The 26,964-nt window shown below is 41.2% G+C and overlaps 2 protein-coding genes across 2 annotated transcripts; both read right to left on the bottom strand.

The window, feature by feature from the left end:
- On the bottom strand, nt 1-3,072 carry LOC134221525 (uncharacterized). Its single transcript, XM_062700715.1, has one exon. The coding sequence runs from the start codon at nt 3,070-3,072 to the stop codon at nt 1-3; it is 3,072 nt and encodes a 1,023-aa protein (XP_062556699.1).
- A 119-nt stretch (nt 3,073-3,191) lies between these two features.
- Nucleotides 3,192-4,517, bottom strand: LOC134221524 (uncharacterized). Its single transcript, XM_062700714.1, has one exon. It carries the CDS (start codon nt 4,515-4,517, stop codon nt 3,192-3,194), a length of 1,326 nt encoding a protein of 441 aa, XP_062556698.1.
- Nucleotides 4,518-26,964: the final 22,447 nt, after the last annotated feature.

The following is a 26,964-nucleotide window of genomic DNA, read 5'->3' as shown; positions in this document are numbered from 1 at the left end:
CTACAAAACGTGCAATTCTAGTGTTTTCAAGGCTTCTGGACCATATCCGGGAAAATAACATCTTTGTATTCGTACTTGCTCCAGGCTGTGTAGTGCCCGTACCCAACGACTCCACGACGCAAACAGTAACTCTGGAATTTTGTCGTCCCAAGTGCTGCCGGATCTCCAAACTTCTTGAACAAGAATTTTTCCGTGTATCACAAAGTTAGCTACCAATCCAAGAGGGTCGAAAATACTCATAACCAGGCTCAACAACTCTCTTTTGGTGGGATACGTATTCCCGTCCAGCAACCTCTTCAGATTTTCGCGGAACTGTATTGCGAACGTAAAGATGTCTTCGTGCGGCAACCAACTCAACCCCAATACTCTCTCAGTCCCAACGTTCTTGCCCATCACGAAATTTTTCGGAGTTTCTGACGGTTTTTCTCCGATTTGCTTCAACACATCCACACTATTGGACAACCAGTGTCGGAGTTCAAATCCGGCGTGTTGATGTAACGTTTTGACTTCTCTTGCAAGCTCCACTGCTTCGTAGACGCTATCGACACTATCGAGATAGTCGTCCACATAGTGGTTCTCCAAAACCGCGGTTGCAGCTCGAGGAAACTCTCTGGACAATTCAACTGCATTTCTATTCTTCGCAAACTGCGCAGAACTTGGGGAGTACGTAGCTCCAAATATGGCGACGTCCATAACAAACACTTCCGTTTGCTCCGACGGATTTTTCCGCCACAGAAATCGTTGTGCCTGACGATCCTCCGGTCTGATAATCACTTGGTGGAACATCTCCTTGATATCCGCATTGATGGCCACCTCCCTCTGTCTAAATCGACAAAGTACCGTTGGTAAGGACTGTAGAAAATCCGGCCCTTTCAGCAGAACGGAATTCAGCGAAACTCCTTTTACCGTTGCTGCAGCGTCCCAGACAACTCGAACCTTTTCCGGCTTTTTAGGGTTTACTACTACACCCAATGGTAGATACCATGTCTGATTTTGCACGGTATCTTTCAACTCCCGTTCTGTTGCTTTATGGGTGTAACCCTTGGACAGATAGTCATCAATTTGTTCCCTCACCTTGTCGTACAACGTTGGGTCCTTTGATAGTCGTCTTTCAAGGCACTGCAACCTCCGCTCCGCCATTGGTTTGCTGTCCGGAAACTCCACCAAGTCGTACCTCCACAACAGCCCTGTTTGAAACTTTCCCGACTCGGTCCGAACCGTGGTATCCTCCAATATTTTCCGTGCCCGTTTTTCGCTAGGTGATTCTACCATTTCGTTAGATTCTACACCAGAACCTTCGACAGTGAAAAACGATTTGACGAGCTCATGAAGGTCTTCATTCGTTGACCGATTGCATGCGTGCAGTACTCGGTGGACCAGTTTTAAATCCGATTCTCCAGACCTTCCGTACAGCAGCCATCCTAGACGAGTTTTCGCCGCCACAGGTTGACTTCCGCTTCCTTCACGAAGCTTCAACGTCGTCTTCAGCTTGGTGTTGTCCAGTCCAATTAATATTCCCGGAGTAGCATCATCATAACTTGCGATTGGGAGTCCTTTCAAATAAGGGAATTTTGTTTGAAGTTCTTCGAAGTCAATTGTTTGTCGTGGCAGATCTAAACTAGAGACAGTGTGGACATCTTTCATCATAAAACGATTGCCGTTGTTACCGGAAATCTCCAGCATCACTCTTCTTGATTCTTCTTCAGTACGCCTCACACCATTAGTCCACTGCATACAGAGAGGAAACACAGCTCCAGTGACCCCAAGTTTCTTGGCAATGGAGTCTTCTAATAACGTTGAATCCGAACCGCCATCCAAGAAGGCAAAGGTATGCACCGATTTCCCATGGGCGTGAAGACTGACCGGAATGACGCGGAACAGGACTCTGTGCTGCATATGTTGATGCACCGTTACTACCCCTGTAGTCGAATTTGATACATTCTCACTCGAGCCATTTCCGACGTTTGGATTACCGGGATGGAGGTATTTGTGGTGATTTTGTTGGCATCCATTTGTCCCACAACCAGCAGCCTTGCATGGCCACTTTCCATGAGGGTATAGACAACGTTTGCACAGATGTGCATCTTGCACGGCCTTCCAGCGTTCACCAAGTGTTTTCGCCTTGAAGATCGGACATTCTTTTGGTTTGTGCCCATGTACTTGACACACTGCACAGGGGCGCACTTTAGGAGGATCCGTTGACTTTGAATCCATCACACTTTTACCCCTACCAGTGACCTTTTCGGGATGACGTTGATCATTCCGACCACAAGATTCCGAACGAACGGAATTGACGAACGCCTTCCCTTTCTGTCGGTCCGCCTTGGTACTTTCTGTAACCCCACTCGATACACTGCTAGCTGCACTGATGATGACGTTCATGTAATTTGCAAACGCTCGAAGATCTGCTACCGCTATTGACTGCTTATGCATCGCCCACCCCAATTTGATATTGGCCGGCAGTTTGTCGACCAGCTCTTGGAGCAGAATCGGGTTGGCCAAATGCATTTGCTGCCCAGTTGACACTAGATGTGCACAGAGATTGCGAACTACCAAACCAAAGTTTACCAGAGAATCAAGTTTTTCTGGTTTCGGCGTTGGGGTACTCCTGACATCGTTTAACAGCGTGTTAATGATGATATCGGGACGGCCATACAATGTGCTTAGTGTCGACATAATATCACCCACGTTCGAAGGGTGTAGCAAAAAACTGTTCACTGCTTTTCTTGCTTCACCTTTCAAACTGCGTTGCAAACGGAGGAGATTTTCTGCTTCGGTGTACCCGCACATCTGCGTTGAAGTATTGTAGCTACTCCAAAACAGGGGCCATTCCGCAGGATTGCCTCCGAACACTGGAAGCTCTTTTGGGACCACATGACGAGCTGCAAGCTGCTGAGCATTTGGACCCAGTTGTAAGTCCGGGTGCGCGGACGTAAACGACACTGCAGGCGCGTACGCATTCGATTGAACACCACTTATTGACGGTGGAATTTGATAAAATGGGGAAATTGTATTCGGAATAATTGGCACCTGATTCCCTGACTGTCCTACGTACCCACCCGAAGATGACATTGGCAAATAACTAGCTATATTATCTTGCATTTGGGGAATCTGATTATCTCCAACTAACCATTGATTTTGAACATAGTTTCGGTACATATTTGGCAAATTAGCAATCCCATAACCACTACCTACCCCATTGGAGCTTGTACATGCTGACTGGCAGATGAAACATTCTCTTTCCCACCAAGATTCATACTGGTCATACGGGTCGAAACTGAAGTAGCATTTACCTGAGAGCACATCGGTTGTGTGTTTGCGTATTGTACCTCAGCTGGACGTCGACCGCTAGACGAACTCGTTGGTGTTGAGTGGTGTGTTGGTGGTTGCCACATCGATGATATACCACTCGCTGGTAAACAAGACGGTGCGGCAGTGTGCGATACGATGGGCCGGCACGACGATGTTGATGTTACCGATGATATACCTTGCGCTTGTGGTGTGTAGGTTGCTAACGACGACTGTGGCAGAAATGAGTTCCCGTATGATGGCATGAAACTGACCGGCTGTGTAGTGGTCAGTGACGGCAACGAAAACGAAACCATCGACGCTGTTGTTGGTGAAATCACAAACATATTGTGTGCATCGACCGACGCAGAGGGTTTAGGAAACTGTTGCACGCTCGCCACCGTTGTGACTATTGGCATCACATTGTTCCCTTGCATGGTACTCTGTGCTATAGGTGGTCGTTGTGTAGTAGGATGCGAGATCGAGGCGTTTGCAGAATGGGATAATGGCAACGAAAGAGTAGCTAACATACTCGAAGTGACCGCAGAAGCTGAATGTGGATTCACTTGGCCTACTTCTTCAATAGTTGCTGTTGCCGTTCCTGGGGCAGAACTCGTGATTGGTTTCAGCTGCGATGTGAGTCCAGTGGGTTTGTTTCCAGAATTGGCACTCATGGTCACAGCCGGGTTACGGGTGATCCAATCCTCAACTTTCTCCGCTCCACGGTTGCAACGGCTACGAACGCTAACTGCATCTCCATCGTCATCCAATTGGGTATGAAGCAGGTCGTACTTTCGTTGGATGTATTCCTTCTCCAAGGCAAACATCTCCCTGATGGCCTTGTCTCTCCGTTCTCGTTCCAAACGCAACGTCATCTCCTGAATAGCTTGCTCCTGCTTTCCTCGCTCTTTTTGCATCTTCTCCTGTAGCCGCTTCTCCTCGGCTAGGCGTTGCACCTCCAACTGTATGCGTGCTTCCCGCATACTTGCTGAAGTCGATACTGTAGAGGCTGGTGGATCGGGAACAGAACACGCTGTGCATCTAAAGCTTCGGTCCTCTCCTTCGATGCTGTCCTTCACACCGACGCACCTGAAGTGGAACCAGCGATCGCATCCGTCGCACTGGACCATCTTGCGATCTGCATGGTTTGGTTCGTTACACACGATGCATTGATTTTGTCCATCAGAACGATCGTGTGTGTCGGCGGCCGCTGGATCACCACTAGACATGGTTATGTTTTCCACGCCGAACGATACAAACAAATCTTAAAGATTTTGTTACGAAGACGGTCACGTTTCGGACTCTTAACCAGCAAACTCGTTATTGCTTTGAGTAGGCTTTAAGCTGAAATTGTTATTTATTGTAATTTCTTTTTGCATGATTAATTTTAAGCTAACTTACATTTGTTGTCTTCTACGTTAACTGTCCGTCTACTTGTAACAAAGGTAATTCGTGGTTGTGAATGTCCCTATTAAGTTAAGTATTACAATTAAGATCAAATTCATAATTTTAAGCATCAAAGTACTTACTTGTAATATTAGGAACAAATTCTAGTTTACCACTTTAGAATATAAGATTTTAGGATAACTTTAACTTTAGAATAATTGTTTTAGGTTTAGCGAATCTAATCTTCTCTCTTGACTATTATTCTTCGTATTGGATAGCTATTTCTGCCAATCATTTCCCGTGACGTTTACTCTTGACGTTGTCAGTTTATCATTCGCTCGGTTGATTTCAGGGATGAGCTAAACGGTTTTAGCTGATGGCGAGGGGTCTTGAATCGTTGTGCACACGAAGAATATTTGACGATGTCGTAAAGATCGTAATGGAACATAAAAATTAAGTTTTGATAATAGCTCCGTTGAGTCAATTCTGTTTGAAACAATATTGTTTATAGAAGTTATTATTATTATTTATTCAGACTAAGGCCGAAGTGGCCTGTGCGGTATATAAGAGTCTTCTCCATTCGGCTCGGTCCATGGCTACACGTCGCCAACCACGCAGTCTACGGAGGGTCCGCAAGTCATCTTCCACCTGATCGATCCACCTTGCCCGCTGCGCACCTCGCCTTCTTGTGCCCGTCGGATCGTTGTCGAGAACCATTTTCACCGGGTTACTGTCCGACATTCTGGCTACGTGCCCGGCCCATCGCAGTCGTCCGATTTTCGCGATGTGAACGATGGATGGTTCTCCCAACAGCTGATGCAATTCGTGGTTCATTCGCCTCCTCCACGTACCGTCCGCCATCTGCACCCCACCATAGATGGTACGCAGCAATTTCCTTTCGAAAACTCCAAGTGCGCGTTGGTCCTCCACGAGCATCGTCCAGGTCTCGTGTCCGTAGAGGACTACCGGTCTAATTAGCGTTTTGTAGATTGTCAGTTTGGTACGGCGGCGAACTCTATTCGATCGGAGCGTCTTGCGGAGTCCAAAGTACGTACGATTTCCAGCCACTATGCGTCTCCGAATTTCTCTGCTGGTGTCATTTTCGGCAGTCACCAGTGAGCCCAAGTACACAAATTCTTCTACCACCTCGATTTCGTCACCACCGATGCAAACTCGCGGTGGGTGGCTCACATTGTCTTCTCTTGAACCTCTTCCTATCATGTACTTCGTCTTCGACGTGTTGATGACTAGTCCGATCCGCTTAGCTTCCCTCTTCAGTCTGATGTAGGCTTCCTCCATCTTCTCAAAGTTACGTGCCATAATATCTATGTCGTCGGCGAAACCAAATAGCTGGACGGACTTATTGAAAATTGTACCACTCGTGTTAATCCCTGCTCTTCGTATTACACCTTCCAAAGCGATGTTGAATAGCAAACACGAAAGACCATCACCTTGCCGTAACCCTCTGCGGGTTTCGAAGGGACTCGAGAAAGCCCCTGAAACTCGAACTACGCACATCACCTGATCCATCGTCGCTTTGATCAACCGTGTCAGTTTATCCGGAAAACCGTGTTCCGGAGCCGGTAAAATTATGTCCTGCGCGCGTTCTCCCAGGTCCATCACCATACCGCCATTCAGGTGTTCTTCGTAGTGCTGCCGCCACCTTTGGATCACCTCACGCTCGTTCGTAAAAAGGTTCCCGTTTATGTCCTTACACATATCAGGCTGTGGCACGTGGCCCTTATAAAAGTTACCATTGCTAAATCTCGACGCACTTTCAGTGAATGAATATTGATGAGCTTACAACGAGCTACATATGGTGGCAATGGAAATTCGGTCCACCCTAACTTTCGTAGTGCATATAATAAAAATTGTTTTTGAACTGACTCAATTCTGTTGGCATGAATAGCTGAAAATGGGGACCAAACTATGCTGCAATATTCTAAGATTGGCCTTACATAAGCTGTATATAGTGTTTTTATTGTGTATGGGTCCTGGAAATTGTAACAGAATCGTTTTATAAAACCTAACATGTTGTTGGATTTGCTTACAATTAAGTTATAATGATCGATGAAAGTTAGTTTTGAATCCAATATTACTCCCAAATCTCTTACTCTATTGCTTCTTACTACGTTCTGATCATCAAAACTAATATTTGCGCTGAGTATGTTTCTGTTTTCTGCTGAAGGTTATTGAGTTGCATTTTTATATTCAACTGAAGAAGACTTTTTTACACCATGTATGGAATACCAATATTTCATCCTTGAATGTATCGATATCCTCGACAGTTTTGATTTTTAGGAAAAGTTTCATGTCATCTGCATAAATTAGGACATTCAATTTATGAAGCACAAGAGGGAGGTCATTTACAAATAGAATAAAAAGTAACGGACCTAAATGAGATCCTTGAGGAACTCTAGAAGAGGCTTGTATTGGGGTTGATAATTTTCCTTTGAATCTTACAATTTGAACCCGACTTGTTAGATACGATTCAAGCCAATGAAGAAGTTTTGGTTGAATTCCCATCTTTTGCAGTTTGAACAGAAGCTGAACATGGGTAAATCAACGCGATCAAAAGCTTTGCTAAAATCTGTGTACAAGGCTTCTACATGGTGACCACTATCCATTGCATCCAAAGAATAATTAACGAATTCTGTTAGATTTGTGGCTGTCGAACGACCTTTAAGGTCACTCCTCACAGAATCCAAGTTTCAAAGTGCTAGCGTTTTCGGGGGCACACCACTCGAAATGGAAGCAACGCACAACTGTCATTTTTATTATTTCACGCATGCTGCGACGCAGCAAAGCTAAATTAACAAAAATGACAGTTGTGCGCCGCCTCTGAATCGAGTGGTGTGCCCCCGAAAACGCGAGCACTTTAAATCTTGGATTCCGTCAGGAGTGACCTTAAAGAAACCGTGTTGCTTAGATGTGATTCGATTTTTAATTTGAACAAATATTTTTTCATTAACAATTGCTTCGAACAATTTCGGTATGCAAGATATAAGAGCAATACCACGATAGTTACGAACATTGGATTTTATACCAGATTTAAAAATTGGAACTAAACATGATTTTTCCATATTAACGGAAAACATCCTGATTCCAGTGACATGTTGAAAATCCAGAATAATGGAGCAGTAAGTTCAATTGCTAGAGTCTTAATAAACACTGGAGGTATCCCATCGGGTCCGGAGCTCTTAGACCCATCTAGATGTTTCAGGGCATCACAAATTTCGTGTACATTCAGATGGTTGACGCAAACGTCATTTGAAAACTCAGGGTAAAAATCGAAAAAGTCGCGATCTCGATCATCTTCTGAGTGGGTAGTGTATACTTCTTTAAAGAAATCGGCAAACAAATTACATATTTTCTCTGAATCATTACCTGTTCTACCATCTAAATAAAGTTTCGATGGAAAATTGGCTGATTTTAATTTAGTGTTCACATAGCTGAAAAAATGTTTTGGACTAGTCTTGATTTCACGTTCAGTTTTTTAATTATATTCATTGTATGCGATATTTATAGCACAGTTCAGTTGATCACAAATATTAAGATTCTCCTCTAAATAATGTTGAAGATTATGCTTCTTGTAGTTTTTATGTGCTTTCTGCTTGCGATTTTTAAGATTTCTAATATCTCTTGTAAACCAAATTGGATTTTTCGATACAGCATGACTTCTCCGTCTTTTAACCGGCACTTCTTCCATTATTATATTGTGCAATGTGTTATAAAACTTTTCTGTCGCTTTATCAACATTTTGTTCGTTCCTTATAGCAGTTTGCCAATCTATATTCTTCAGTTTATGCTTCAGTTTCCGTAGTTGGCTGATTGATAATCGAAGATTTCTTCAAACTCACATTCGATTGGTACCGTAATCCGGGGTATCATTGATCAATTTTTTCAATGTTTTGTAAATATTTCCTCCGTAAATTAAATGATTGCTTTTTTCATATTTTTAAAACGAGTACTGCTACGTGTAGAACGTTTGAGGCTATTGTTCTTGATTATTTGATAATTATAAAATTGTTTTAAAAATCTGTTTTGTCTAGTTTTTCGAATTTCCAATTTGGGGTAACTTTGATCATCAATCATTTCACTTTGTTACGTCTATAAAGCAAGCGTTTGTAATCGCCTTAAGGTAGGCAATTACTTTTGAAATCCTTATACTGAGGCGAAGCGTATTGATTGTTTCGAGTAAGGCATCATGACCGCTAGGTGAATTATCTGGTTTTTCAACAATAAAAATCAAAATTTTGAAACAAAATATGGATAAACAAAGAAAATAAGATTACTTATCACCCAATTGTAGGTACGATCTCAATTTTTGTTATTATGCTTGTTTTGAGTGCTTTTTGGCAGCTTACTGTGAGTTAACAAAATGATGTTTATTTTATTTTTCAAACTATGGCAAAAATTAAATGCAAATTCTAGTGGCGATTATATTATTCGGTAGCAAATTTAGTCAAGATTAAAATACCTAACTCATAATAAGTAATCGTAATAACAGAAAGTAATACTTTATTCATCTTTTGAAAATGGTTCAACTGATCAATGTTACCCCGCTGATCAATGTTCCCCCGGATTACGGTATATCATTAACGTGTACAAACAAAGAGCATTCAATTGCTGTGTGGAATACTTCATTTCGCCAAAGAGGAGCTAGTGATTCATTTACACAAAAATCTTCATAACAGTTAGTCAGCAGTAGATCTAGATAACACTTTTGGATATTCTTCACATGATTGATTTGATTTAATCCTAAGTTAGCAATTTTATCGAATACAAAATGCAATAGCTCATTTTCCCCTATGACTGGAAGTAAAATGCTCTCATTGTCACAGTCCGGTATGAAATCTACATTTCTTTGGTTAAAATCACCATATATATGCACTTTTACTTCAGGAGGCAAGCCAGATAAAACATTCTCGGCGATACCAAAAAATTTATCATAAATATCTCTGCGAGCATTATTTGGAGGAATATAAACTGAAGCAAAAACATGAGTTTCACCTGAAATTTGTACCTTGGCCCACACTTGTTCAAAATCATTGAATTTATCCGTTTTAATTATTTCTGAATTGAAAATTGTGGATACTGCAACCAAAACACCTCCTCCTGATTTTTTCCAGACCGTTCGTAGTCTCGGTCATCTCTGTAAACGTTGTAACTATTACCAAAAACTTCTTCATTTTTAACACTATCGTCCCAACTTGTTTCAGTCGCTAAAATCACTTTGAAAGATGTACTTAAAACATTATTTTGGATTTCAGTCATTTTAGCAGCGCTTCTCATCCTATTGAAATGTAACGGCCTAAAGCTGAAGAAATTTTACATGAACTTTGGGAAAAAGCACGGAATGATTGCTTTTTTATAATTCTTTATGGAAATTTTCTTTTTTTTATTGCTCTTTATTGACCATTTTGTGGAAAATTTTGTAATTTTTATTGCTAATACCATTGATTTATTTATGGAAATTTTGTTTTTTTTTCGTGGAATATTTTGATTTTTTATGTAAAATTCTTCCTTTAAAATTGCAAATTTTGGTTTTAAAATTGCTTATTTATTTTTGTTTTGTGGAAATTTTTTAATTGTTTATGGAAATTTTGTTTTATTTATGGAAAATTTATATTTATTTATTGCTCATACCCTGATTTCTTTATTGGCAATTTTCTAATTTTTTAGGGGGAGTTTTTATTTTAGTCGTCGCATGACTATTGAAAACATAGAATGGCTTACTCAGTTTTCTTCTTCACAGATTCATTCATATGATAGGTACTGAAAATGGTCATTGCGTTCGAAGGAAACATAATTAGCCTTCATTATATTGACTTTTGGCGCTAAAAGTGTCCCGCAGTTTAACGTTTGGGTCAGATCTATGTGGGTAATTATTAAAACCATCATATTTATAAATATTCAGTTTAACAGTAATTTATTAGTTTAAGAAATCTGAATAAATACTCAATGACTGATATTTGATCGGAATTTGACAGTGTTCAACCGAATATGAAAATTTTACGAAGTGAGGGTGACAAAGAAGGCCGATGGGCTTCAACAAAAAAAAAAATCTAGGAAGTTTGGATCTTCATCAGGGCTCGAAATTATTCAACCTGTCTATTGGAGTGTTGGTGGATGGATTGTCAAATGGGGTGAGGTTAAGTGCACTAGTCTCACCCCACTATTATTGGATTAATTTTGGAAACAAATTTTAGTTAGAACAATGCGGGAAATATTAGAGAATTTCTAACACAATCAGGAAACTTTTAAACATGAAAAAAATTAAACAATTTAAGAATTGAACACGTATGGATCGTTGTTCCGATCTATGGACAAAAAAACGTTTATCCAGCTTCGAGGGAATTTCTGGATAATTCCCGATGCAATACCAATACCAAAGAAAGCTAAGAATTCATTCGGTAAATTAATTAGGTTTTGCTTGTAAAATCTTTTGAGAATTTGCTCGGAAATTCTTCATGTATTAAAAATATGTATAATAAATAAGGATTTCAAGGCAGTTTCGTAATGATAAGCGTAATTTTCTAAATTATTTCTGGGGGAATTTCCAAGATGAGTCCCCGAATGAATTCTTGGAGGATTTTCAAGAAAAAAAAAACTTAAGGAAATTGTAACTTCTGCTAAAGGAATTTTTGATTGAATACCGAATGGATTTTCCAAGGAATTTTCAAAGTAATTTCTAAAGGTATTCTCGAACGAATTCTCAAAAAAAAATTCAAAGAATTCCTTAGAAGGATTCCAAAATGAATTTATGAATAGATTCCTAAAGTAATTTAGAAATCAATTTCTATGGAAATTTTAAGAGAATTTCCGAATGTTTAAAAAATTTGTAGAAGAGAAATGACCGTCAAAATTTTCGAAGAAGTTACTGGAGGAATTCTCAAAACAAATACTGAAAAAAACCTCCCCTAAGAATATTCAGAATAATTCTTGAAGGTGTTTTCTCAAGTTTTCGTAAATAAATTTTCGAATACATCCCTAAAAAATTCCCAGAGATTCCAAAAAAATCCGAAGCATTTTTCAAATGTATTCCCAGTAGAAGATAAGTACTAAAACGTTAGTGGCGCTGTAACCATTAAAATTAGTTAGCCATTTAAAATTATTTGGATTCAATAAGCATAACTTGGCATATGTTGTGTATCATGTTTTAGTGTATGTTTGGTTGCATATCGCTTTGACACTTAGGGTGAAGCCAGAGTAAACGCGACGGCGCGATGCGACGCGACGCGACAGTGCAATTTGACAGTTCATTGATAATAATTGTTATTCTTTTACGTGAGTCGCGTCGCGTCGCATCGCACGTCGCGTTTACTCTGGCGGCCACCTTATACTACCGTTTTTTTAGCTGCTATGTTTGAGCACAATACTGCCCCAACTCGCATAACAGTCCCATTTGACATTTCGTCTCTTTTGAGTTAACCCAATGGATAGGGTTCATTTCTTATGTACTTCCAAAATTCATAATAAAAATTGCGGTTTTGTATGCCCATGAGAGAAAAAAATACCAAGTCATAGTCCCATATTGAAAGTACCCGCATAACAGATCCACTAAGAATTTACATGAACTAATTGCTCAAAACTAAACAATGTTTCGATCGAACTAAATCGCTTTACGGTAATCCAGCGAATGACGAACAACTTAGCAAAATTTCAGCAAGATACTATTGTTACCGAACGGTAACATTTACTTATTATTTGTATAGAGTGGAAAGATAGGGAAAAATGATGTGAAGTTAGATTCAACCGCCAATTTAAATTGGGCGGGCGATGAATATGTATGTGGATGAACCAGATGATGTGGTCTTGTTGGTTGCCAAATTTGGCTACCAAAGTGAGCAACAATATGCAGCTATAGAGGCGGAAATATGGGCCGTTAGCCTGCACTGGAAAGCCGATGGGGTAGAAAGAGAAGCAAAAAAAAGGGAGGCCATTCGAGACACGTTCGTCATTCGAGGAAGAAGTGCTCCGTTTTCCCAAGAATTCGCTAGTCCGCGTGTGAAATCCGGTTTTGGACCGGGAGTGGAGATTTTTTTAAAGTTATTAGCCGGCGCCGTCCCACTACTAGCCGCCGGGGAATTCCGGAATAAGTTTATTACTCATCCACCAAGGTATCCGACCGCCATCCTGTCCGTGGTGTTTGGTGACGCAGCCCAGCGAATACTCAACGCTGCTCGCCGTGTTGGCCCTTCGTGCCACCTGATTCCAATCACCGGCCTCCGTGCATTATTATCTCGGCAAAGCAAACTCCATCTCGTAGACCGCCCTCCTGCCACCCGTCATCATTGTATGTGCTGGCCATTCCCGCCCATCGACCACCTCGTGGGATCCGGCGCTCGATTACCGGTGCCCGAATTACCGGCGCTCGGTTACCGGCGATGATCTCCGACACAATAACGCTGGACTCGACGACATAAATCATCGCGCAATTGCCGACCGGCACCCCGCATCATCCGCAACACGCTACCTTTCTACGTATTCCATCGTGGTGCCAGTACCGGTCCCGGCCTTCCCACTGTACCGTACCGCCCGCACCGGTCATCGTTGAGCTTTCGTCTTCGTGTCAACCATCCTTAACGTCCCACCAACGTCGGGTAATTTGTCGCCCTGCTACCGGCTGAGAGCTCCGACGCTACTCCCAGTATCCCCGTCAAGACAAGTCGTCGTGCCAACCTTCCGCATCAGCTGCAACGCGGCGCCTGACGCCTCACTACGTGCTTCATCGTGAGGCTACTGCTGGAATCAGTCGCCCCACTGTACTCAATCGCCCGCCCCGATCGGTCAATAAACCAGAGAGGTAAAGTTCAATTAAATTTGATTGTTCTAGGATTTCTACTCTTCGAAAACTCCCCACGCTCACACACCCTGGGACCCGGGATAAAAGAGGCCTTTCGTGCCCACCCCGGAAGCTGCCGTTGGTCAGACCAGCAGCTTGGGGTCTAGGCGAGTCCCCTTCCGGGACAGCGAGGAATCCCGGGGTCATAACGTTTCACTATGATGTTTCAATTTATTAGATTTTTTTAAAGTTTCATATGGAAGATGTGATTTGGAACCTCAATGGCTATTAGCTCAGTGCGCGAAAAAAAAAAGGCCATGGCCCCCCCGGCCCCCCCCTAAATCAGGCCCTGGTCAGGGCTATAAAGCAAAACCATGCAGAAGGTGGCTGGGTTCTATTCCCGATCAGGTCTAGGAAATTTTCGGGTTGGGATTTTTTTTGACATTCTTGGGCATATAAATGTATCATCGTGTTGGCCTCACGATATATGAATGAAAAATGGTAACCCGGCTTAGATAAACCGCGCAGTTGACCACAGTGGAAGTGCATAATTAACACTATAAACGGCAAAACATACTTTTGCATATAAACAATAAAGACGGATCCTTAAAAAAACAAAAATCGATCCATAAATAACTTCTGAATGTTCCATAAAACGCTACCATAAATCCATAAAATAGTTCAGGAGATCCCATAAAGAATATTTTTTCGATCCATAACTAAACTAAAATTTAGCAATTAATGGGAAAATATGTTCCATTAACATAGTCAAGAAAAACAATACAATTCCTGCTATTTTACCATGAACGAATGACAAATGATCCATACATCTTTGGAAAATGATCAATAAAAAACTATTTTTTGATCCATAAAACTTCAAATTTGCGCATTTTTGTATCGTAATGATGATCCATAATTTCAGTAATATGATCCATAATTTTAGTCATATGATCCATAGCTTTGTTCAAATGATCCATAGTTTTGGTGATATGATCCATAAATTTTGGCAAATGATCCATAGATTTTATAAAATGTGTGGATCAATTAATATAGTTTCATTGGCCTTCTTTCCAAGCATTATGGATCATATAAACAAAATTATGGATCATATGAACAAAAATTATGGATCATATTACTGAAGCTATGGATCATCATCAGGATAAAAGTTGCGCAAATTTGAAATTTTATGGATCAAAATATAGATTTTATGTATCATTTCCAAAGATTTAAGGATCATAAAATTATTCTTTATGGAATCTCACGAACTATTTTATGGATTTATGGTAGCGTTTTATGGAACATTCAGATGCTAATTATGGATCGTTTTTCATTCTTTTATGGATCGTTTTTGCACATTGAACGGTGCAAAGTAAGGGCTGCCACTATAAACGGCGGCAATGTGCTAGAGGGATATGCAATGCTGGCAATAAGAAGTTTGTTTTTACTTCAAAATTAATGTAGAGTACCTGAAAAAAAAAACAGGAAAAATTAGGGAATGTTTTGTACAGTTGAGTAGACACCTTGTTCCACTAAAATTTAAAATTTATAAGTGAAATTTCCGAATTTTCACGAAAATGTTCGTAAATTTTATCAGAAGGATTTTGGATTTATACGGAAGATCTTTGTATTGTCAATAAAAAAATCTTCAAAAGTTCCATTGGAAAATATTTAAAACAGCAAAAGGTCGTCGACCAAATGACATTGTCGGCCAAATAACTTTGGACTAGATGGACTTCGGTCAAATGATGTGCTTGGTCAAACTACATATTAGGCCTAACAACTTTCGGCCTTGTGGCTTTCGGCCAAATTACTTTCTGCCAGACGACCCTCCTAGGTTCAAAAATTCTTTTTCAGCGAGACATTATTCGGAATTTCCACTCACAGTTTTTCTAAGTTTTCTTGGTCTAAGTCTAAGTCTTTCGGAGAAAGGAAATTTTCACGAAAAGCTCTCTGGGGTTCCAACGTGATAATGTGGGGATCATTCGGGAAATTCGACTGAATCTTCAAAATTTCTACGGACAATTCTGCGGACTTCTTCAAATTTGAATCGGCGTGGAAAATATAGATCAGCGGTGTGACCAAATTTTGAACGGTGGCGTGGCGCGGCGGCGCACACCTCTATGCGGTACTCTCTTTTAGAGAATGGCGCTTAAGCCACCGTGCTTTTATGAACCTCGAGAACAATTCGCGAACGGTTATAAAATGAAATTAGCAAATTAGCAATGACAACCTCATGATATTTTTTTTGACTTTTTCAACACTGATGAGAAGCGAGACGTGAGGAATGCATAGTGGGAAGCGGGAAGTAAAATCTGAGAATTCAGAAATGGAAAGTGAGAAGAGAAAAGTAAAAAATTTTAAACTTTAAATTTTAAATTAGATATAAGAAGAAATAAAAAAATAAGTTGCTAGACGCGTGAAGTGAGAGTTGAGAAATGAGATGTGAAAAGTGAGAAGCATTGAGAAGTCGAATATGAGAATTGAGAGTGAGAATCGATAAGACTAATGTGGGAAATGGTATGTAGTTAAAAGTGAGAAGCAAAAAGTGAAGTGTGCAACTTTGAAAGTGAGAAACAGGCATTGAGAAGTGAAAAGTAAAAAAGCGAGACTTTAGAAGAGAGAAATAAGAAATGACATGTGAGAAGAAAGAAGAGAAGACTGTGAAATTAGAATCGAAGCACGATAAGTGAGAAATGATAAGCAAAATGATGAGAAATGAGAACTGAGATGTGAGACGTTATAAGTGAGAAGCAAGAAGTATAATGTGATCTTGTGTTAAGTTTTGATATAGAGAAATAAAATGTTAGAAGGGATAAATGAGAAGTCAGAGATTTTTTTTTGTTCGGGATGAACCATTTCATTGAACTTTTGTAACATACCCGTGTCATTTGTTTAGTGCATGTCTTTCTGCTCCATTTCTATTGAGAAGAAGTCGTCGTTTTTTTTATTCAGATATTTTCTCAATCTTAATGTAAGGCCTTTTTAGATTAGGGTACCGCTATTTATACCCTTTGAAAGATGGCTTATACCAACTCTCAAAGGAGTGCCCCTCAATCAGTTTCGGTTCAACAATAAGTGGGATAATACTAATTTTGGCCATGCATCGGTACTGAAGTTCAAACATATTTTTTTTGCTTCTTATTATGAGTTCCGAATTCTTTGTACAGAGATCTGATTTCATTGCGTTTTGGCATTTCTGAATCTCACCTTTACACAGAGCTCTAATCAGTCAGAGGGTTCAGCAGATCCACCAAATTCGTATCCGCTTCTTTCCTAATTAATCAGCGCTCTGGAGCTTGAAGATTCATGTCGTCGGCTTCGAAACCAGCCTAAGATTGAGTTACGTTTTTATAATTTACTCCATTGACTCCATCCAAAAAGAGGAAAAGATGGGTCATCTAAAAGCAAATTATAGTCGTTCCATACTCTTCCGACCATCACTCATAAGTATTAACAAGAATAGTAAGAACTAGAGCACAGTGTGGTAAATCTTACTCCGAAATGCACCACGCAAAAGTATTCACCCAGCAGTACAGGCTCCGTCAACTGCCTGGCTAATTGTTTCACCCCCCGCCATTCATCCCCTTGGCACGGGTCGCCTGACACCTTGTGCTTGTGATTCGGGGTTGGGGACGTCATATTGTCAGTTTCAGTGTTGTACCGAGCCTGGCAACATGACCGGATTTACACCGTTGCGCACTACTTCAAAGTATCCATATCCCAGCGTAACGGGTTTAAAGTCAGAGATAAAAATGAATGCTTGAAACGTGAAATGGGAATGTGAAACATGAACTTGCGTTTTCTGCTTATCGAGCTCTGGGTCAGTATTGCATTTTGAATTGAATGCGAGCTTAAAACCCCATGTTCGTTCTGAAAAGCTGAACTTGATCTTAGCAATCTTAGATCTTCGTTCGAAATTTTCACCCGTCTCTTGAACGCCGCAGTTCAGCAGGGGCGTTCCAATTCACACGCTTCCACAGGACTGCCGATGGCAATAGTTGCCATTTAAAGGTTGCGTACTTAGCTGGTAGTGGGCACTATTGTCCTTCTGACATCATATATAGTGAGAGGGTGCGTCCTGTGGGGTCTGACTAGGACATGGTGGGGTTTGACAGTGAGCTCTGTTAAACTTCTATTAAAAGCTGCATGTATCCTCATTCCTCAACAGGCCCTATCAAAGCGACCGTGTGCCGCTCAAAGCGCACTAGCCAAGTCCTGGAGTTGGGGGACTTTAATCAAACCTGCATGGGCGTCTGTGTCCCATGCTAGAGACGGCTCAAAACAGCGTCTGACCCGTAGCGGGCGGCTGAACAAGAAATGCGGTGTTACGTTAGCTATTTCTAAGATGGCATATCCATCACGTGGCTGGACTGAACAATCGGCAAATACTCGGCAATATTTAACGGAAACTGTTCGGAAACTCGGTACTTTGAACGTTTGGACTCCGTTGGTACCTGCACGAGTTGCCCTTCTTGCTCGAAAGCTGCCTGCAAAATGTGAAGGTGGAGGTTGCAGCACTTCAGGAGATCTGATGGTGAGGATCAGGAGAACGGGAATTTTGCGCAGTTGACCCAATTGCGGATACAAGTATCACTTATACTACAGTGGCGGCGAGAAGGCGGAGCATGGAGTTAGTTTCGTAGTGTTTAATAAGTGATTGCATCTGCGAGTTGAGATTGAGGTCAAGTTTTTCAACTATAGCTTTATTAATGCATACGCACCAACCGACGACAAACCCGATGATGTGAAGGACCCACCTCCAATGTTTATTGGGACCTTACGTAAGAGCGGAAACGAAATCTACTAACAAACGTTAGATTGGCACCTAGCAGGACATAAGAGCATAGGCAGACCCAAAGTCTTGTGGTGGCGTAGCCTCCATAATGCAGTGAACGTAGTCCGCTGAAATCTAACCTGATAGCAGGTTAAAACAATTGCAGGCAGTCGTCCAAGATGTAGAATTTCAAGTTGTCCGTTTGCTACTTACGGCGTGCGCCGAAGTAAGCTAGGCATTACTCATTAACAGTGCCAATGTCAAATGATGCCCACATTCTGGGCACATCCGATATGTTTCCCTAAATCCTCCTGGTTCTGTTTCTGTCTGCCGAATAACCTGGCTCATTGGAAGAATCCAAAATCCAAATCACTGCACACCATGGACTATGGAAAACTGCAACACAGATGGGAAGGAAGCAAATATTCTTAATTTTCAAATTGTCGATATCCAAGGCTGAAAACTGTCCAAACTTGTATGGCAACTCGATGCACAGACGCTTTACCAATGATTTATAGTTCTACACATTGAAATTAGTAAACAGGCTTCCAAATAATTGTCTGCAACATCTTATCAACTCTCTTAAATATCGTAATGTTTGCCCTCTTCAATTCTATTTCTGCAATGAAAAATGTATCACGATTAATGAGAATTTAAATCATATGCAGAAAGTTAAGAGCTTATCGCACCGCAACTTGTGTTTTCTAATTATTCAATGAATATTAACAGTGTTTTCATTTCCTGAACAGATTTGAAGTGGCAGACAATTATAATAAATTTCCTTCTGTTTATAGATTACAGAAATCTATTATTAGTAGCTGTTTTAATCGTAACATAAGGGCAGGTAACAAGACACTGTTATGCATTTGGCAGACTTGGCAATAAAGCTACTCATACGACATTGCTGGCGAAGTAGTATATTCAAATCGTTTTCATTTATAATGCATTGAGTAATAATAACCTCTGCATATTTACCCTGTGTTGAGTTGCTATATGCATATTTATTATCCTTCTGAACAAACTCATGACATGTTCCCAAGAATTATACAAGCGTCGAGAGATTTTATCCTCCTGGATGAGAGATGAAAAAATAATTTCACGAATGTTCAGGATTTCGTTCTCTAGTCTCTCTGATTCAGTGAATCAAAATGGACCAAAGAGCAAACTCCACATTTTGTGATGTGCCTAACAGCACAGAATGAAGGCTCCCCAAATCTAAGCGATCTTGACAGTGGCAGCTAGTCGAGCGACTCTATCGCAGGGTCGCTGCATGTAATATTCCAATTAAGCTTTCATACAAACAGCGTCAGAACCGCAGTCACGTCACGTGTGTTTGGAGAAACCTTAGCTCTAATGAAGCACCGTCTCACTCTAAGGGTAGAATCAGGACTTCCGTATGCTCTAGTTACCGGGAATACTCTTATGATATTCTACATATGCGTTATGGATTGTTCATACCTAGTTGTTGAAAAATGTTTTATTACATTCCTAACAATAATATTATGATAGTCCTGAATTTTCCTAAACTTTGATTTATTTTTTTATTCGAAGAATGTTTGATCAATGATAAAGAACTGAACTTTGCTTTCTATTCTTTCATTTGCTATGAAGCGAAATATGTTCCAAATCTAAACCGTCACCATATGCACTCGGATTGACACATCACGTACCGTCTTCCTTTCTCTTTGAATCCGATACTCTTGAAGGAAAGGTGAATTTTCCGAGCTTGCGTTAAACTCCGAACAACTTTTTCGTATTAACAAAGTGCAACAAAGAAAGCATCGGAGGTTCTGCTCGCTCAACTTCTATCCAATTGACGCAACATCTCTGGCAAACGATAGCACTCACAAGTGAATTTTGATTGAAAGTTTTCCAAGTTTTTACTGAGCTCAATTATCCCACAGTAATTGAATCAGTGTCGATCGCGGTGCTTTCGTTGACAACTGTTTCTTAATTGAAAGCATTGAGCCCCGATTTGGTTATTAATTTTAGAATCTGTGGACTAAAACCGCAGAAGGATTTTCAGAGTCTATCTCGTAGAATCAAGCCGACTTAGGATCCAGACAACCTGCTCTTTATTAAGGCGGCAAAGTTGGTCGGGTAAAAATGTTTAAAGGCCTACAAGCAACAGTTCTTTCGAATGCAAGGATAATGTTTAAATTCCCTTCTCTGATCATATTCTAGATGTATTTGGTATCCTTGAGCAAATATGAATGAAACTTAACAAGGGCTGGAGCATCAGTTTTAATTATAATTGGTGATGCTTAACTTTCCTTTTTATACATTTAATGCTTCATCAAACGGTTCCGAATAACCGTTCGATAAAGCAATTAATCTAAGAAAATGTAACTAATTTTAAAAAATGATGTTAGTATCTACATATCATTCTGAAATACGCTAAGTTTACGCACCACCATTAAATCTTACAACGGGCACTTATAACGCCGCAATGATAATATGACATGGTCGAATAGGACATTACTTTAAATCTTAAAAAAAAGTTTTTTGGTGTTTTTAGTGTTAACGAAATTGAAAATTACAAATTAATCTCATACGTGAGAGCTAAAACTCGTGTCAAATGACACGGCATATTTTGCCTCGGATTTTATATTTGAACGATTAAATAAAATAAAATGGAGTACCCTCTAAGCGCTGATGGTCTATCCAAAACCGTGAATTGCTGTTCGGCTTCTCTGAGATACTGTCATATTCGTATCATGTTGCAAAAATGTGGTTTCCTCTACCTCGTATTGGTTGTGAAGGTTGTGAACGAATGATGCCTTTCTTTTATCGTATCTCATTATCATCAGCGAGCAAACTTTTCAGCATCTGCCCACGCCTTTTCTAACGATAACCATCATCCACAAAGTGCATATTGGCATCTAAGAAATCGGACCCAAATTAAACAAAATCATCTTTCCTGAGCCAGGCTAGTAAGCTCCAGAATCGGACCCTCATCAAAAATTGATGGGAAGAATCATTAGTGGCACGTTTGGGTTAAGAATTTCAATCTTCAGACTTTTTATCCTCAGGGTACTTTGGATCACCTTTCTCACCTGGATTCCCCAACCTACGACATAACAGTCATGCGATATCAGCAATCAAAAGCATCAATCCTCTCAATGTTGATGTGTTAGCTAGCAGTGATATGTCCGGCAAACTTTGTCTACCTTTCAGGTTGGAATGAACTTAATGCATCAAATGAAAGATGATCATTGACCAATGGTGTTTGTTTTTAGATTAATTTATGAAAGTGTTGCATAAACACTTTTTATTGTTAACAACGTATTCCAATGTGATCATATCAATTCGTATATAATTATATTGTGCCATTAGAAAAAAAATGAAGAGGACACAGATCAATTCAATTTTCAGTTCCGTCGCACTTTATCTTCAAGCTTCAAGGAATCATCAATTTCAAAGGTCCAATGTAAAATTAGACCTATAGTGATCTATGACCAATGTATGATTTTTTTAAATTAGCAAACATGTTATTTTGAAGGGTTAAATTTTTTTGATTTTGATTTTGATGGGCTACAGCTCTTCGATGAACCTACGCCGAATGGAGTATCCTTTTCCACTGGACTCGATCCTGGGCCAATCGCTTCTAGTCGCCCTGAACATTGAGCGCCCTCAGGTCCTCTTCAACTGCAAAAAGCCATCGTGTACGCGGCCTTCCACGAAGCCTACGGGCTCTTCCGGGTTCTCTACATAATATTATCTTCGCTTGACGTTCTTGTGGCATACGAGCAACGTGTCCAGCCCACCGTAGTCTGCCGTGTTGTATAAGCTTATTAATATCCAGTCCTTTATACACCTGGTACAATTCGTGATTCATGCGACGCCGCCAGATACCGTTCTCCTGTTTACCGCCGAGTATTGTCCGCAGCACCTTACGCTCAAACATTCCGGAAGCTCTCTGATCAGCCTCCTTTAACGTCCATGTTTCATGGCCGTATAAAGCCACCGGAAGAATCAGAGAAGTATGCAGTGCGAATTTTGTCATCGTTTGCAGACTACGGGACTTATGAAGTCCTGGTCCTGGAAGCTGGTTATGAAATCCGCAATAAGCCCTATTTGCAGCTGCAATACGCTTTTTCACCTCGCAGGTAACATCATTATCGCACGTCACTAATGTTCCAAGATACACAAATCCTTCTACCACTTCAAACTTTTCACCATCCAGCACCATTTCGCTACCACCACCACTAATGAACCCACGTTGATTGCCAGCGACCATATACTTCGTTATGCTGGTATTGATCGTCCAATCCTCGCTGTCTCCCTCTAAAAAGGCACAAAAGCCTCTTTCACGGCACGGCGATCAATCCCGATAATATCGATATCGTCCGCAAATGCCAGGAGCATGTACGATTTTGTGATAATGGTACCGCTTCTTTGCACACCAGCTCTCCTAATCGCTCCCTCGTGCGCTATATTGAACAGTAGATTCGAAAGTTTATCACCCTTCTTTAATCCATCTAAGGTAACAAATGACGTCGATATTTCATCCGCAACCCTTACACTTGATTTCGATCCGTCCAACGTTATACGAATCAGCCGTATCAGTTTCGCCGGAAAACCATGTTCAAGCATAATTTGCCATAATTCATTCTGTTTCACTGAATCGTACGCCGCCTTGAAATCAATAAACAGATGATGTGTCTGCAAGTTGTACTCCCGGAATTTATCAAGGATTTGTCTCAGGGTAAATATTTGATCCGTCGTTGACCGGCCCTCACGAAAACCTGCTTGATATTCGCCGACGAAGGACTCTTCAAGCGGTCTCAATCTGTTGAACAGAATATGGAACATAATTTTGAACGCCGAATTCAGCAGAGTTTTTCCTCGGTTATTGGCGCACTTCTGTCTGTGCCCTTTCTTAAAGAGAGGGCAAATGAGGCCGTTCAACCAGCTAGCAGCCAATTCCTCGTCTTCCCTTATTTTCGACATAACATGGTGCAGAGCTTCATAAAGCTGCTTATTGATATGTTTGAGAAATTAAGCCGAGAGCTGGTTCTTCCGCGCAGTCTCATTGTTTTCAGCTCTTTAATGGCTTTTCTAACCTCATCTAGTGTAGGCGAACCCACAACTTGTCCATCGTCAATAATGTTTATTTTGTTCACCGATGTACTGTCACTTCTACTATTCAACAAAGTGTTGCTTCCACCTGACATCCACTTCGGCTTTTTCTATCAGTAAATTCCCTTCTTGGATGTTGTACATGACGGGATATGGCCTTGTCTTTCTCCGCACGCCACTTAATAGTCTCATAAAACTTCCGCATATCATTCTGCTCCATTTTTTCCTGCGCCTCGCTAATCACTTGTATACTCTTTTTTCTTCCTACGGTGGGTTCGTTTTTCGGCTGCTCTTGCTTCCTTCGTTCTTCTACGTTCTTCTCGTCTGTCACTCTCTGACACTCCACATCGGCGGCGAACACTATTAAATCGGAGCGTTTTGTGGAGTCCAAAGTACGTACGATTTCCTGCCATGATGCGTCTCCGAATTTCTCTGCTGGTATCGTTATCGGCGGTCACCAGTGAGCCCAAGTACACGAATTCTTCAACTACCTCGATTTCGTCGCCATTAATACAAACTCGTGGTGGGTGGCTTACGTTATCCTCTCTTGAGCCTCTTCCTATCATGTACTTCGTCTTTGACGTGTTCAATCCGTTCAGCTTCGCTTTTTAGTCTGATGTAGGCTTCCTCCATCCTCTCAAAGTTACGTGCCATAATATCAATCTCGTCGGCGAAACCACATAACTGGACGGAATTCGTGGAAATCGTACCACACGTGTCAATCCTTGCCCTTTGTATTACTCCCTCCAAAGCGATGTTGAAAAGGAGACCCGAATGATCATCTCCTTGCCGTAACCATCTGCGCGTTTCGAAGGGACTCGAGAATGCCCCTGAATCTCGAACTACGCACATCACCCGATCCATCGTCGCCTTGATCAACCGTATCAGTTTATCCGGAAATCCGTTTTCGTGCATTAGCTGCCATAGCTGGTCCCGATCGATTGTATCATATGTGGCTTTAAGGTCGATAAATAGATGATGTGTGGGCACGTTGTATTCGCAGCATTTCTGCAATACCTGACGTACGGCGAACACCTAATCTGTGGTTCACCTATAAATCCCGCCTGGTACTGCCCCACGAAATCTCTTGCAATTGGTGTTAGTCGGCGGCACAAAATTTGGGAGAGTACCTTGTAGGTGGCGTTCAGCAATGTGATTGCGCGGTAGTTGCTACAATCCAACTTATAGCCCTTTTTGTAGATGGGACACATGACACCTTCCATCCACTCCTGCGGCAGAACCTCATCCTCCCAAACCTTGGTAATCACCCAATGCAGCGCTCTAGCCAGTGCCTCACCACCGTGTTTAAATAGCTCTCCTGGCACTAGCGTGCACAGCGATCATATGAAGGGGGGGCACGGAATGACAAAGGTGCATAATAGTCCAAAGTGGTGGCGTGGTGCGAGGTGCGAAAGGTGCATAATGCAATAAAAGGTATCTGGTAATAATAGCTTATCAGATGGTGTAAAAATGATCACACAGAATAAGGTGCAAGGAGATATTGATGAAAGAAAGAGCTTTTCGAACAAATCACCCCACCGCCAGAGTGTTCTGTTTAGTTTCACAATAATATTAAGGTGGTAAACTCAATCAACCTTGCTAAATATGTACAAAACACCTTCCAAAACACCACCTGAAATGTGAAGCAGCAAAAGTTGGACCGAGGTGAATGCATCGAAGACTAAGTATATGCTAGTGAGCGGAACCAAGTGCGACAGGGCTCGTCTGAGAAACAGTGTTACGATAGAGGTGGTCTTCTTCTTTGGCGGTGTGCAGAAAGGTGTGTGGCGGAAAGTATGAACCACGAGCATGCTCAACTCTACGGCGAACCCAGGGAAGGGTACGATGGGCAGAACATGTTGCAAGAATGCCAGACAGCAACCCTGCAAAGGTGGTGTTTTCGACCAACCCGGCAGGTACTAGAAGGCGTAGAACGCAGCGAGCGAGGTGGGCTGACTAGGTGCAGAACGGCTTGCCAAGCGTGTGGCGCAACCGTGGCCTCGAACCGTGTATCCAATTCTCCGCGAGCGGTAATGGCCGCAAGCTTGCCTGTGGGCTAGTCTCTGGAGAAACTTACATTTTTTTATTAGACACTTTTTCGCGCAGTCTTTTGTACATGCCAAGGTTTTTCTTATAATTGGTTTTGCTCCGTTACACTTTTTGTATTAAACCTTTAAAATTTTATATAAATCGCCACGCTGCTCGGAACACTAACCCCCCTCGCTCCCACTTAGAAGCGTGACGTACTTTGTGGATGATGCCTATTACTTTTTCTGCAGCTTTATAATCAGACTAGAGCATGCTACACAAATTTTCACGGGATATGGTTTATAATTTTCACGGGTAATCTTTTTATTTTAATCAGGAAATGCTTTATTGGGATTTTTTTATATTCACACAAGCAAAACCACAATAGTACTTCTTTGACTTTCTAAGGAAAATTATTTTTCATTTTAACGCGATTTTTTTCTGAATTTCCACGAAAATACTTCTCTGCACGCAGCACTTTCTTACTTGAATTTTCACTGAAAATGAAACTGAAGAAGAGATTCTACTAAAACTCCACGGGATTTTTCTCAAGTTGTCAAGGTGAATTATAACATTTTCAAAGAAAGTTCAAAATTTTAATTAACTTTAACATGAAGTGCATTTAAATTACACAAAATTCATCAGCATTCCTACAGGAAATTAATCTTAACTACCACAGGAAAATATTCTTAATTACCATGAGAAATTCTTATAAATATCGACGAAATATTCTACTAATTCGCCAAATGTCCTATTTGTAGATATTCAGAATTTTTTTCTTTATTTGCATAGGAAATTCTAATCAAATTCGTAAGTTCTGAACTTCTCCGGATGTTCTCCAGACATTTTTTTTAGATATTTTCATGGGCATTTTTTTTCGATTTTTCACACGAAACTTCGATTTTTTTAACGATTAATTTGTATTTATTTTCTAGTATTTGTTTTTAACAATAATTTTACATTATAAGTTGTTGGCCACATGGCCCTTGATCTTAAGAATTATTAATTTCTTTATATAATTAAAGTTTTCGCACCGGGGAAGTTAATCGTACATAGTAGCATGAGCAAGGATTTGTTTAATGAATTATTATTTATTTAATCAGACTAAGGCCGAAGTGGCCTGTGCGGTATATAAGAGTCTTCTCCATTCGGCTCGGTCCATGGCTACACGTCGCCAACCACGCAGTCTACGGAGGGTCCGCAAGTCATCTTCCACCTGATCGATCCACCTTGCCCGCTGCGCACCTCGCCTTCTTGTGCCCGTCGGATCGTTGTCGAGAACCATTTTCACCGGGTTACTGTCCGACATTCTGGCTACGTGCCCGGCCCATCGCAGTCGTCCGATTTTCGCGGTGTGAACGATGGATGGTTCTCCCAACAGCTGATGCAATTCGTGGTTCATTCGCCTCCTCCACGTACCGTCCGCCATCTGCACCCCACCATAGATGGTACGCAGCACTTTCCTTTCGAAAACTCCAAGTGCGCGTTGGTCCTCCACGAGCATCGTCCAGGTCTCGTGTCCGTAGAGGACTACCGGTCTAATTAGCGTTTTGTAGATTGTCAGTTTGGTACGGCGGCGAACTCTATTCGATCGGAGCGTCTTGCGGAGTCCAAAGTA

This window comes from Armigeres subalbatus, chromosome 3, assembly GCF_024139115.2.
Source record: "Armigeres subalbatus isolate Guangzhou_Male chromosome 3, GZ_Asu_2, whole genome shotgun sequence".
NCBI classification, from domain to species: domain Eukaryota; kingdom Metazoa; phylum Arthropoda; class Insecta; order Diptera; family Culicidae; genus Armigeres; species Armigeres subalbatus.
The sequence above is the reverse complement of the archived record's forward strand: the minus strand, read 5'-3'. Positions and strand labels throughout refer to the sequence as shown.